Below are 13501 nucleotides of genomic sequence, written 5' to 3'. Positions count from 1 at the left end.
GAGCAACGTGGTGTACAGTATATATAGAACAGTTGGGAGCCAGCATAAAAGGCACTGTATCATTTGTTGCAGCAGACAATTTAGCCGCTCATTCTTTGGGAGGCTTCATGGAAAGCTTCACAGTAAGTCAGATGTGTCGATTCTGTATGGCCAGGAAGTACGACGAGGCTCATTCCAACCAAGAACCAAAGAAAGTCATGACAGACATGTGTTGGAGGTATTGCAGGATGCTACCCTGGTTAAAAAATATGGGGTAAAAGCAAGCTGCCCACTCAGCAAAAGCTTAGAACATTTTCATGTCATTGATGGTTTCCCCCCAGACCTTTTACATGATCTCCTTGAGGGCATTGTTCCTGTTGAATTGGCCTTGGGCTTGAAGGCACTGATTTCTAAGGGATACTTCTCACTGCGTACCCTGAATTTGGCTATTAAAGATTTTAAATACACATTTTCAGATCTAACAAATAAACCCCAGCTCATTAAAAATACCTTTTCCACCAACGGAACAATTGGAGGAAATGGACATGAAAATTGGGCGCTTATCCGCGTTCTACCACTACTGATAGGTCATCACATCCCAGAAGGGGATGAAACCTGGGAGGTGTTGATGAACTTGAAAGACATAGTAGAATTGTCTGTGTCCACAAACTTTACTGAGGAGTCCGTCTGCTATCTTGATTGCAAGATTTCAGAACATAGAGAACTGTTTCTGAAAGTTTTCCCCAATGAGAGAATGAGGCCGAAGCACCACTACGTTGAGCACTACCCTCAATTAATGAGATTTGAGGGAAAGCACAAATTCTTTAAAAAAATTGTCCGTTATTCTCTGAATTTTAAGAACATAGCCCTTACTTTGGCAGTGAAACACCAGAAAATGATGGCCTTCAATTTAGCTAGTCCCAACTATTTCAAGCCATCTGTCGAAATTAACAAAGTTAAGCCTGTGATGGTTGCTTCATTTCCTGAAAATGTGCAGCGCTATGTTTATCACAGGAATGGCCAGCAGAACTCAGTCCTTCAAGCATCTTCGATCTCCATAGATGGTATTAAGTACAGTGCTAATATGGTCATACCAGTTGGATCATGTTCAGGGCTCCCAGACTTCCAACAAATGGCTAATATTTTAGTCATCAATACTGAAATAGCATTTGTTTGCAGAACTATGACATCATGGTATGACGATCATCTTAGAGCATATGAGCTCTGTAAAAGCCGTTTGGCTTCCCGCTCAGTCACCCAGATGTCTGAACTGAGTGATGTTTTCCCCCTGTCACTTTACAAGGTTGAAGGCAAAAAGTTTGTTACACTTAAACGGTACATATGCTGCCCATAGGCATCTGTGCAAAAGGGTGAACCTTGGGCAAATGGCAACATGTATTTCAACTGTTTTAAGTCTTTTGTATTATTGAAACGATGTATAAAATAAAATTTACTCGTGTCAGATATGTGCGCAAACACTGATACATAATTATTTATCGACAGTCAATTTATTTATTTATGACAGTTTGGGTTCAGTAATGAATGGTAATATAGATGGTCTGATATTTTACAAACTTATGATAATAAGTGTTAACTTTTATTTCACATGGAGCTTTAAGTGATTCACACAACACCGGACATTAACATACTGAGGGCTTGGAGCACCAATGGCCTAAGTGAAATTCAAACGTTTTTACAGGACAGCTTTTCATTTATTGCAATAATTAAATTCAAAACTTCATACATGTTTAACCCATTTTGGGCGGGAACCCCTTTTGGTGTTTTAAGCATTATGTTATGCTTAAACTATTGAAAAAATAGCAGATCTACAAGCTCAGCGTGGCACCGAGTGCCGCGCTATGAGCTTGTAGGTCTGCTATTTTTGAAAAATCGTGAAAATGTGCCTCAAATCTTTGAATATATTATTACAGTGAACATTTTAACACAAATCTTTGCTTCTGGGGACAGTGGGGAGGTCCCCGGAACAACATATTTTCAGATCGGGGGGTGGAGGCCAATTACATATAATATTTGGGGTCCTTGACATGAAATATTGAGCACCACTGATACAGAAACATAAGGTTTTTCAGAACTGTCAATTTTGAATACATTTTTTTAAATTTTGACATCGGGCCTAAATGGGTTAAGCATAACATTGATTACAAAAGTTACAATCAATGGAAAGCTCTCCTGTAAATTTATGAGACTTTCACTTAAAGGACCACTTTTCAACATCTCTTCATATAATTGGTCCTCACTAATGTTCATGATAAAACACCACCATTTTTTCCTACTCAGCCTCTCATAGGAGGGCTTTGGGCAGTTCGGACACCCTTACCAGTGACATCATCATAAGGCAGATTTGTTTTAAAACAAGATTTGTTTTAAAATATATATTTAGATCTTTTCAGGAAAAGAAAAGCCTGCCGTTTCTATTCGCTTGGATTCACCATCGATGTCACTGGTGGACGGGTTTCTGAACTGCCCACAGCCTTCCTATGAGACACAGACTGAGTAGGAAGAGAAGTTGAAAAGTGGTGAAGTGGTCCTTTAAGCCCTTTGTGCTCCAAGCCCTCGATTATAATCTGAAACCAGCTAATATCGTTGCTGTTGGGAGGAAACCTCATAACTCTATTTTTTAGGTTTTGGATTTTTGTTCTCTAAATCTGTGCTATTTACATTACATCTGTGTTTCGAAAATATTGAACCAATGGAAAGTAGTACAGTTGGACAAAACCCCTTAACTCTATTAGACCTTCAAACTGTCTGCTAAAGCAGCTAACTCCACCACCTCTCTCATTCTCATGCAAGTAATTCTAAAGTCAACAACTTGTTTATATATGTTTTTTATTTGAAGGAGAGGTAATGCCTGTGTCAGGCGCTGTTGAATTGCTTATTTGTTACTGTCTGATGTTTCACCTTTTTTGTTAAATTCCCCCTGTCGGGCGTCTATCTCCAAATACGTGATCGAAGGTCAGCCCTACTTCAGACCACTTCTGAGCAACTTATCATGTTGCACAATACCTTATTTTAACAGGGTCAAACACTGACATCTGACACAGTTCTGCTTGTTCTTAGGACGTCAAAATGGCCCGAAGATTACTGCTGAGAGTTGTCATCAATGGAGATGATATTAGGAAGATAAGTCTTGATGAGAGACCAGATTCCATTGAAGAATTGAAAGTCCAACTGAATGATAGACTGTCGCTGCCATATGACTTTCTCATTCAGTTTGAAGATCCAGACTTCAATGACAAATTCTGCAATTTGACTGACATAGCAGAATTGCCCGATAGAGCTTCGCTGAAAATCATCCCTTTGGCTGTCATGACTATCGATTACACAATCCTGCCATCAACATCATCAGCGCCCCCAGCAACACCCACCGCAATGGCCACAGCAACACCGACGGAAACACCCACCTCACCAGACTCAGACTGCAACACAGATGACACGGAGATCCTGTCCATTCCAGAGAGAAGAGAACAATGGCCGGAGTCCTTCGACATGCACATACCTAAGTTTGCAGTGGATGTTAACTTCAAACTACTCCAAGGAAATCGTGACCATGAGAGAGATGGAACACTTCTGGCCATAACACGAGATATGAAGATTAACATATTACACCATCTTTCAGAGAAAATATTAAGTTTCAAAGCTTATCCCTTGGGAGAAGAGCTCACCTGTGTGGCAAAAGCACTGATTGCCAACCATCCCTGCCTTGCTGAGCGTGGTTATGATGTACCATGGCAAGGCTGGAAAACATATCTTAATACTAAGATGGGAAACTACCGCTCAAAGCTTAGAAAAGCTAAAATTTCAGATGAAATACTAGCAAATGGGGGTAAAAGAAGCCGATCCAATCCAGCGTTGCCGCCATCAAGCAAAGACATCAAGCGGCCAAAAAGGGGTGAAGCTAAATATCTCCCTTCTTTACCTGACAAAGACGATCCAAACAGCCTTGAAATTGCCAGAAAGGTTCTCACAGAAGAAATGAAGAAGAACTGTCCAAATGCCACACTCGTCTCCAAACTAATGGACCAAACATTCCCACTACGCAGACGAGAGATAGTACATCAGAAGCCTGCTGTAGCGATAGTGGTAGAACGATGGCCATCAGTTTTCAGAGAGAGTCAGGTAAGCTACTGTTTTACTTAGAAAAGTGTCTGCAAGGTTGAGCTTCCTCCAAGGCAGCATTGTACTTATATCAATAGCTGTTAGCTTCGCGGCACGAAGCACCGCATTGTGAGCTTGTAGATCTGCTGTTTTCACTAGTTTTGTCCTCTTGAGTCAAGCTAAAATGTTTGGGGACCACTGGTCTAGTCTATACTTAATGTGCTGATTTGCCTTCTCCCCCTTGCCCCCATCTATTTGTTCAGGTATTTGCTGAGTTCACCAGAATTTCCAGTAAGAGTCTTGAGGGAGGCTTCTTTGACGCTCTGGACCGGCACACCCCACGTTTCCTCGAACTGTTCAACTCCAAAAAAGGAGCTGTTGGACAGAAACTGACTGAAGCAATGAAGGACATCAACGCTGTGGTAAGTGGTTTCATTTAGCAACTTTAGACTCATCCATCCATCCATCCATCCATCTTCAATGCTTATCCGTAGTCTGGTCGCGGGGGCAACAGCTCCACCAGAGAGCTCCAGACTTCCCTCTCCAGAGCAACATTAGTGACTTCCTCCTGGGGAATCCCGAGACCTTCCAAGGCCAGTGAGTCGATGTAATCCCTCCATCTGCGCCTTGGTCTGCCCCGGGGTCTCCTCCGAGTGGGACGTGTGTCGAGGACCTCCCTAGGGAGACGCCTGAGAGGCATCCTAACTAGATGCCCGAACCACCTAAGCTGGCTCCTTTCCAGGCGAAGGAGCAGCGGCTCTACTCCGAGTCTCTCCCGTGTGACTGAACTTCTCACCCTATCTAAGGGAGATGCCAGCCACCCGTCGGAGAAAACTCATTTCGGCCGCTTGTATTCGTGAGACTAATCCTTAAACTCAATTTTTAATATTGATTGTTTTTGTAAATCTGGTAGCATCACACTACAGGTACTGTACATGATAATCTTTTAAGATTCTCATGTTATTTTGTCTGGACAACTCCAGACAAAATAACATCTAGCCTCATTTTCCTACTTGTATTGATCCCAAATGACTAGGCAGAAATGCCCCTATTGTCCAGTTTCCCAAGCAGAACCCAGCGGCCCTCATAGTGGAGCCAATAAGCCTATTGCATTTATGCCATTTTTAGCGATAAAAAGTTTTTTAATTGTTTGATTTAGTTGTCATTACACACACATCCATATACATACTACCAGAAGTTATGCTGTTATGTGTTTTCCCAAGGCCCGGAAAAGACATGCTGTGATTGGCCAGTACAGTCCCTTTGATTGGCAGTTATGCCGAATGCTCACCCCAAAACATGATTCATGATACTGGCTTATGGGCTCCACTCTATGCTGTGAGGGCTGCTGGGTTCTGCTTGGGAAACTGGACAATCGGCAGCATACAATTTCAAGATACTCAGGAGGGTGTCTGATCCAAAATTACCCCGATTATGTTGTAATCTTTTAACTGATCTTTTCTGTCTCTATCATTAGGCACCAGATGTGACTGTAGTGCGTGCTGTAGTGCTCAAGGGCATGTCCATTTGGCTGGGCGACGACTGCAGTGGATTTTATAAGACGTGCTTTGCAGTAAGTAATTGGCAGATTTGGCACACAAATGTTTTCATGAGAAGAGCAAATCCAGTGGATACCAAACATAACATGTTATGCTTAACTTGTGATTCTTTGCAGGGTACAGGACACAGCGCTGAGGAGCTACCGGAGGTTACTGTTGGTGTGCTGACTGTTCTAGAAGATGATGCTCCTAACAAGGTCCCCCACACAGTCCACCTAGAGCCCATCTCCACTGCCATAATACTGGAGGGGGAGATAGTCATGGGTGATGTTAGAGACCTGCCTCAGGCAGTTTGTCTTCTATTTGGGCTCACATATGCCCTCAATTTGGAGTACCCAAAATGCATGCACAAAACGCTCACGTTCATTCAACAGGTCATGCTGGGATTGGGGAAAAAAGCTCTCGTACCAAAACTACAAACATTGAAAAAATGTTTACTTGAATAGTCGGGTCAGGAGGTGGGGAGTGTGTTTGAACAGTAAACAGTAAAAGAAGAAAAGAGTTATATACCAATTACATCCAATCAGGAGAGAACTCATACAAGATACAGAATAAATTAAATTGAAAGTGATCAAAATACAACTACTACTAATAATTATGATAACTGGAACACCACAAAAAAACATTTAGCTGATAAATTATCGCTGTGGGGTTCTCTGTCCTGGTTGGATTTTTTTTGTTCATGTGTTTTTTTAAGTTGCGTTTACTTAAGTTTTAAGAGCTGGAGCTCTAAAAAGAAAACACTTCAATTCTCTGACAGGTTGGACCCTAGCCCCTCTCGGAACCCTCGTAAAAGGTTTCTGACATTTGGATGTTTACCTTTTACGGAGGGTTCCTTCTCAGTTGTCGCCCGCAACATGGCGATTCTGGGATACACACGGACTTGGCCTCGGATATGTCCTTGCTGCGCTATTTGAGTGATGGTTATATGTCTCTAAAGAAGCATATATCAGCAATAGGAGACAACGGAGACAACGGAAACCTCAGCGAACGGTGCAGAAGCCGTTAAGTATTTTTTAATGTTTGTTAGACCGTTTTGGCAGCTCTGAAAAACATCCTGCATGTATGCGGTCGGCCAATCAGAGGCAGTAACTAGGACGTGCAGCTAGCCAGGGAGGCGGGACATTTCAGAGAGAATTTCAGAGCTGCCAAAACGGTCTAACAAAGATTAAAAATACTTAACGGCTTCTGCACCGTTCGCTGAGGTTTCCGTTGTCTCAGTTGTCTCCTATTGCTGATATATGCTTCTTTAGAGACATATAACCATCACTCAAATAGCGCAGCAAGGACATATGCGAGGCCAAGTCCGTGTGTATCCCAGAATTGCCATGTTGCGGGCGACAGGGACCCTCCGTAAAAGGTAAACATCCAAATGTCAGAAACCTTTTACGAGGGTTCCGAGAGGGGCTAGTTGGACCCCAGCCCCTAGGATTATGTGGTGTCAAAATGTGTATTGTTTACATGCAGATTGATTTTTGTTAATTTTCTCCCTGTCAAGTGATTTTGTCACACTCTACTCGAGTTGTAGTTAGGTAAAGTAGATTAAGTTCATAAAGGTGTCTACTATCACAGACATTTTCTTTCCAACCCAACTCCCTTGGGAAACTTTGTGACAAAAAAAATCCAAATTTCATTATACTTTAAGTAGCATGTGACATGTCAAACTAGGGGGTTTTCATGATGCTCAATCCATTCCAAGCATTAGTTTTGCACGAAAAACACTCCTTGGGGTAAATTCGACCATAGCCACTTGCCCAAATGTGCTGACCTCATCACATTTGTGGTGATGGCTATGGCCATTTTTAGGCAAAGGGGTGTTTTTTGTGCAAAACTAATGCTTGCAATGGATTCAGCATCAACCCCCTAGTTTGACATGCTACTTAAAGTATAATGAAATTTGGAATGTTTTGCCTTATATTGGTTGATAATGGTACCCCAACTTTCAGCAGCTGTCACAAAGTTTCCCAAGGGAGTTGGGTTGGAACACATTTTTCTGTGATAGTAGACACCTTTATGAACACATCTGTGAAAAAAGATGCTTAGAAACATGTTATGTTTGGTATCCACTGGATTTGCTCTTCTCATGAAAACATTTGTGTGCCAAATCTGCCAATTACTTACTGCAAAGCACGTTTTATAAAATCCACTGCAGTCGTCGCCCAGCCAAATGGAAAATTAGCTTAAGTTATGGCAAATCTGGAAAAGAAATGCTTACCACTAGGTAAGCATTTTTTTCTTCCAGATTTGCCATAACTTAAGCTAATTTTCCATTATTATTGGGACTTTGGGAGTCGACCATTTTGTGCCACGTGGAAGTTGGAACAGTGTCAGAGTGTTGAGAGATTTTTACTGTCAAATGGGAGCAAATGCTTTTTATGCAAGCAAGGAAAAGAATGTGGAAAAGGCACAGTATTGTATGTTTACTGTTCAAAACAGTGTTGTTGTTTACTGTTCAAAACAGTGTTTACTGCACAGACAGTATTGTTTACTGCACAGACAGTATTGTTACTGTTCAAAACAGTGTTTACTGCACAGACAGTATTGTTTACTGTTCAGAGTCAAGACAGTATTGTTTACTGTTCAAAACAGTGTTTACTGGCAGCTTACTGTACGAAACAGTATTGTTGGAAATATTTTGGAAAATAAACAGTACTTAATGCATCTTTATTGGATTATTGTTTTGCACATGCATGATGTAATTTTATTGTAGAATTAATTGTAATGCATTTGTTATTGGATTGTCAGGAAAGGAAATGTAATTAAGGGATTCAGGCTACATATAATGTTTAAGTACTGCTAACTCAGAATAAACATGTTTTATAGTGCTGCACACTCAAAACAAGGTAGTACTGCTAACTCAGAATAAACATGTTTTATAGTGCTGCACACTCAAAACAAGGTAGTACTGCTAACTCAGAATAAACACGTTTTATATTGCTGCACACTCAATATGAACTAGTACTGCTAACTCAGAATAAACATGTTTTATAGTGCTGCACACTCAATATGAACTAGTATTGCTAACTCAGAATAAACATGTTTTATAGTGCTGCACACTCAATATGAACGAGTACTGCTAACTCAGAATTAACATGTTGTGTAGTGCACACTCAAACTAAATGGGTTCTGCTTACTCAGAATAAACGGGTTGTGGTACTGCCCACTCTGAATAACCAAGTTCTACTAACTCAGAATGAACAAGTTACTTCAAGTTACTTGTACTGCTTACTCAGAATGAACGAGTTACACTAACTCACTATTCTGAGTTAAGGTTAACTTGATTCGATTGAGGCAATGAGTTTCAGCACTTTTATTGAGTTAACTCAACTCGTTCAATTTTACAGTGCACACACACACACACACACACACACACACACACACACTGCTGGAACCGGCCCGGCCCCCTGGGCTCGTTCCTGTGGGTCTGGACGTTCTGGGGACTCCTCAGTTCACACGGGTGTGATTTTTACTACTTTTAATTGGTTCAATAATTTCGAAACAACACACAGTAAAGGGTGTTCAATTGCACTGATTTATGCAAAGAAAAATCTAAAACCTCAAAAGTGGAGTTAGGTGGTTTCCTCCCAACAGCAACGATATGTTTAACAATAATTTGACTGTTGAGAGTGTAAAATGTTACACTCTCAAGAGTTAAAGATCTATAAGGCTCCATTTGGTTACCAACTCTCCATCATTTAGCTGGGGACCACCTGGAACCTCCTCAAGGACCACTGGTTGTCCCCGGACCACTGGTTGAGAACCACTGTTATATAGAGGACAACCACGTAACGTAAAACTTCAGTTATGAGAATGTGAACCATCACACGTCAATAGCACAGTTTGAGGCGCGCAAGCCCCTCCTATATCCAGCTTTTGGTGTCTGTCCACAAGCTTTGTCCTACACAAACATTAAATTCCCATTGACAATGAATGGACAATTTTACATCATAGTGTCTGAGCAAATAGACATGATGATGTACGATGATAAGAGCGCCCCTCACTTCACACTGGTGTGATTTTTAAACTGATAAAGAAAATGTATTAATTGTTTAAACCACTGAAAAGACCGGACGAACATGTACGTCTTTGGCACGGAAGCGTTGGATTTGACAGAACGTCAATTCAATCAATGTGTTAAGTACAGTACTTAAAGATGTATTTTTCCAGTTTTTCATGTGAATGTCATGAGGTGACAGTACTTCATCCCTGGAGTCGTTTTTATGTGCAATGGTGTATTAACTTTGTATTTAGGGTTTAGGGTGACTTGACAGTCAAACAGGCCAATGAAATAAACAGTAATATAGTGACATCACATTAACAGCCCCTACCCTAACCCCTCCCCCTTTATCATACAACTACAGCTGTGGGTGCGGCTTCAGTTCAGGTGGATCATCACCCATCACCACCCACCAGGCAAACCAGGCATACTTAATGAACTGGTGGGCGTGTCCACATAAAAGCATGATTTTAACAAATACTGTACACTTTTTGGAACAAGTTCTTCCTCCTTATATTATAATACCTGATGATCATGTTTTAGGGTGGAAAAAATCGTGGCACTCCATCTTTAAGTAAATGCACTTACCAGTTACTTTCCACCACAGAAAACATGCCTTACCTTTCCTAAGTAGAGGGGCTCAGTTCCGGTGTACTCCTCCACAACAAAGAACTGGTTCCACACCCATCCTCTCTTCACTCGTTCATGGGACATGGATCCCTGTTCCAGGCTACTCCCTCCTGGGGCTGAAGCACTAGTCCTTGTCGCCTCACACCAGCAACAAGTACAACTAAGAATAGCAAGCGCTACAAACACTGTCCAAGCTCTTACTGTCCAGCACAGAGCCATTTTAAGAGGGGGGGGGTCAAATTGCTCTCCTGCTCGGCTCTACATGTGATGTAGGAGCGAGATAAATAGTATTTTTGTATTTATATGTGCATACATATAAAAGCTGTTGTCTGTTATCTATTAAATTGCCACAACTTCAGCTGGGCAGACAGGTCTTGATTATACGTTAATCCACAAGATTCTGGAACATTCTAAAGACTCAAAGGGCAGGTCATGCAAGCTCTCCATGAGTCTGTTGGATATAGAATAGTTGTCCTGTGAGAGTCTTCAGTGAGACACAGCCAGTCATTCTTAGTCTATATTAGTCCTTTCACTGCCCTGTTAGAGGCTACAAGGGGGCATTTGCTTTTTGCAGCAGAAGTTTCTGAAGTCAAGAGAACGGGAGAGAAAAGTTTGTCCTATGTGGCCACAGGTAATTTCACTGTGTATCACTGATATAAATGGAATATGGAAATGGGAACGGCATAGAGAGAAACCTCCCTAAGCGAAAATACCAGCCTTCATCCATCCTTGGGTATGTCTATGTGCTGTCAAAAATATGACTTATAATATACTGTTAAAAGAAAAAAAAAACGTTGATCCCTCAGGATCATTTGCACGGTTCCATGAGCACATGAGAAGAATGATGACAGAGGTCCTTTCAGTAACTAAAACGCTGAAACTGTTCCAGAGCTTGGTGTCTCACAAACAATCCCGTCTGCCTCCTGAATTCTTGAGTGGAGAAGCATTTAGTTGATTTTTATTTTTGCTGACACCGATTGATCTAGGAGAGCTCTACCCCGAGGGCGTTTTCCATCTGTCTGGGGTGTTCACTGTTGCAGAGTCCGCTGGCGTTGCTCTGGCTGTGAGGTCAAGTGAGTTTGTTTGTCCAGGCAGTGATTAGAAGGAAGCACACCTGTAAGAGAGGAAAAGAGAAGAGCTGTTACTGGAAATGTTAGATTGTGCTTGCGTGCCTGCATGCGTGCGTATAATCCATTATAGATATGTGTATAATCCATTATATATATATATGCGTGTGTATATTATATACACGCGCACGCATACATACATATTTTACTAGGGGGTTCCATCACTTTATCAACCTGATAAATCTGCAAGCACTTCACAGTGTTGGAATGATTTATTGTATCTCAAATTTTTTTATAAACGTACAGATTTCCCCATTATACATCACGCATGCTGCCCATGTCATTTCAGCACTATAATGTGAACACAGCGAAATTCACTGTGTGATTTATTCAATGTACATCACTGTGGCCATAAACATTGATAAATAACTGTGCACAATGCCTCTCCCCTAAAACCATCTGTCCATTACACACACCCAGCACTTTTCTATGCCTCTCTGATGTACAACAAAAACGGGTTGGGCTTTCTGGTCGGGATTATCTGGACCAAACGGTTCTCGGCCAGCGATTGTTGTGCTCAGCAAGAATGCTAACAATCAAGTGAATCAACAGTGAGCAGGAGAGCAATGGTGGAGCCTGGAAAACAGGACAGGAAACCCATAGAGTATATAAAAGGATAGAGACTGAACTGGCGCGAAGCTCCGCCCCCCCAGCTATTCATGTCAGTGGAAGTTGCTCAGTGGCGTTTTGAAGCACCCGGAAGACTGCCGGAAGTACCTCCTCCGGACCTCAAATTTGAGGTCCGGGGTGACGTAGGGAGTGATGGTCCTACATGTTAAAGCCCAGCTGCACGGGGTTTCCCGGTCATGAATCCACGGGTCCGCCTGTAGTCCCTCCTCCTACCACTAGGGCCCAGAGCTTCAACGTTGAATAGCCTCACTGGCCCCTTGAGGACACCAGGTGTGTGGAAGATGGTGGAGTGAGAGAGAGAGAGAGAGAGAGAGAGAGAGAGAGAGAGAGAGAGAGAGAGAGAGAGAGAGAGAGAGAGAGACAGAGAGAGAGAGAGATAGAGTTCTTCATCACACACCAGACCTGTAGCATCTGTCTGCCTTTCGCCGGCCCAGAGCAGGCCTAACACCTCACCAGCTGATTAATTGCATGAGGGAGCACTAATTGGATAAAAAGGTATTAATCAATTAGTTCTACCCAACGATGCAACAGCCCCACTAATAATTCAAACAAACACAGAGGGAGTAACAGGGTACAGATACGGTCTGCGGCATGAAACATGCACTGAGGTAGACATGGGGGGGGGGGGGGGGGGAAACAAGAACGACGATGACAATGGCAGTAACAATCTAAGAGAATGAGCAAAGGAGAATGAAAGAGACAGAGGGAGAGAAGTATGAGACCATTGGTCTGTTTTTGAAACTTTTAGATGAGGAGGGGGGAAAAAAAAACAATAAAGCAATAGCATTCGTATGTCTGTGGTGTTTACAAGCCTCCAGAGAGTGGGAGATTGCAGGAGCAGAGAGAGGAAAGCAGCACCCTCTGGCCGCTTGTTTAACCTACTGTGCCTCTGCTTGTTTAGGGAGGACTTCTAATCTAGCTCTCCTCCTGCCTTCTAGCGAGCTCAGACCTCCTGCTAATGATTCCTTCTCAGACTGCTGGTCAAGGCAGCATCCATGCTATTGGAAAGCCTGCTCTGGGGTGAGAGGGCAGCATCCATGCTATTGGAAAGCCACTGCTCTGGGGGGAGAGGGCAGGGTATACGCATTCTCCACAGAAAAGTGTTTAGGGAAGTAGTTGTACTTTCACTCAATTCCAGACTTTTACTTGTAATAGAGTATTTATATAGTGCAGTATTGATACTTTTAATTAAGTAAAAAAGAAAGAGTACTTTTTCCACCACTGTCAATGTAGACATGAATTGTAATGTTTAAAAAAAGAACATAAAGAGTAAATGTACACGTAAATACATAAATGCATACCTACATGAATACAGATGTGACAAATTGATGGTAAGCAGATGCTTCCATACAGGTGGACTGCATGATACAATTAAGCAATTAACATAATATCATGATCTGTGCCATTTAAAAAAAATGCTGAGCATGCCTAATTGTCTTCGATTTCGTGGCGTGATGGCAAGA

At 42.0% G+C, this 13501-nt stretch overlaps 1 protein-coding gene across 3 annotated transcripts in view; it reads right to left on the bottom strand.

Annotated features, from left to right (window-relative positions):
- Positions 1–10533, bottom strand: part of LOC306929392 (cadherin-22-like) — a 125971-nt gene extending 115438 nt beyond the window's left edge. For all 3 annotated transcript variants that reach the window (XM_079509910.1, XM_079509909.1, XM_079509911.1), the window contains exon 1: positions 10273–10533. In XM_079509910.1, the coding sequence (XP_079366036.1) occupies positions 10273–10500 (228 nt within the window). In that variant the 5' untranslated portion in view covers positions 10501–10533. The remainder of the gene's footprint in view (positions 1–10272) is intronic.
- Positions 10534–13501: the final 2968 nt, after the last annotated feature.

This window comes from Electrona antarctica (assembly GCF_951216825.1).
Source record: "Electrona antarctica genome assembly, chromosome: 9".
Taxonomy (NCBI): domain Eukaryota; kingdom Metazoa; phylum Chordata; class Actinopteri; order Myctophiformes; family Myctophidae; genus Electrona; species Electrona antarctica.
This window is presented reverse-complemented; position numbering and strand designations above follow the sequence as displayed.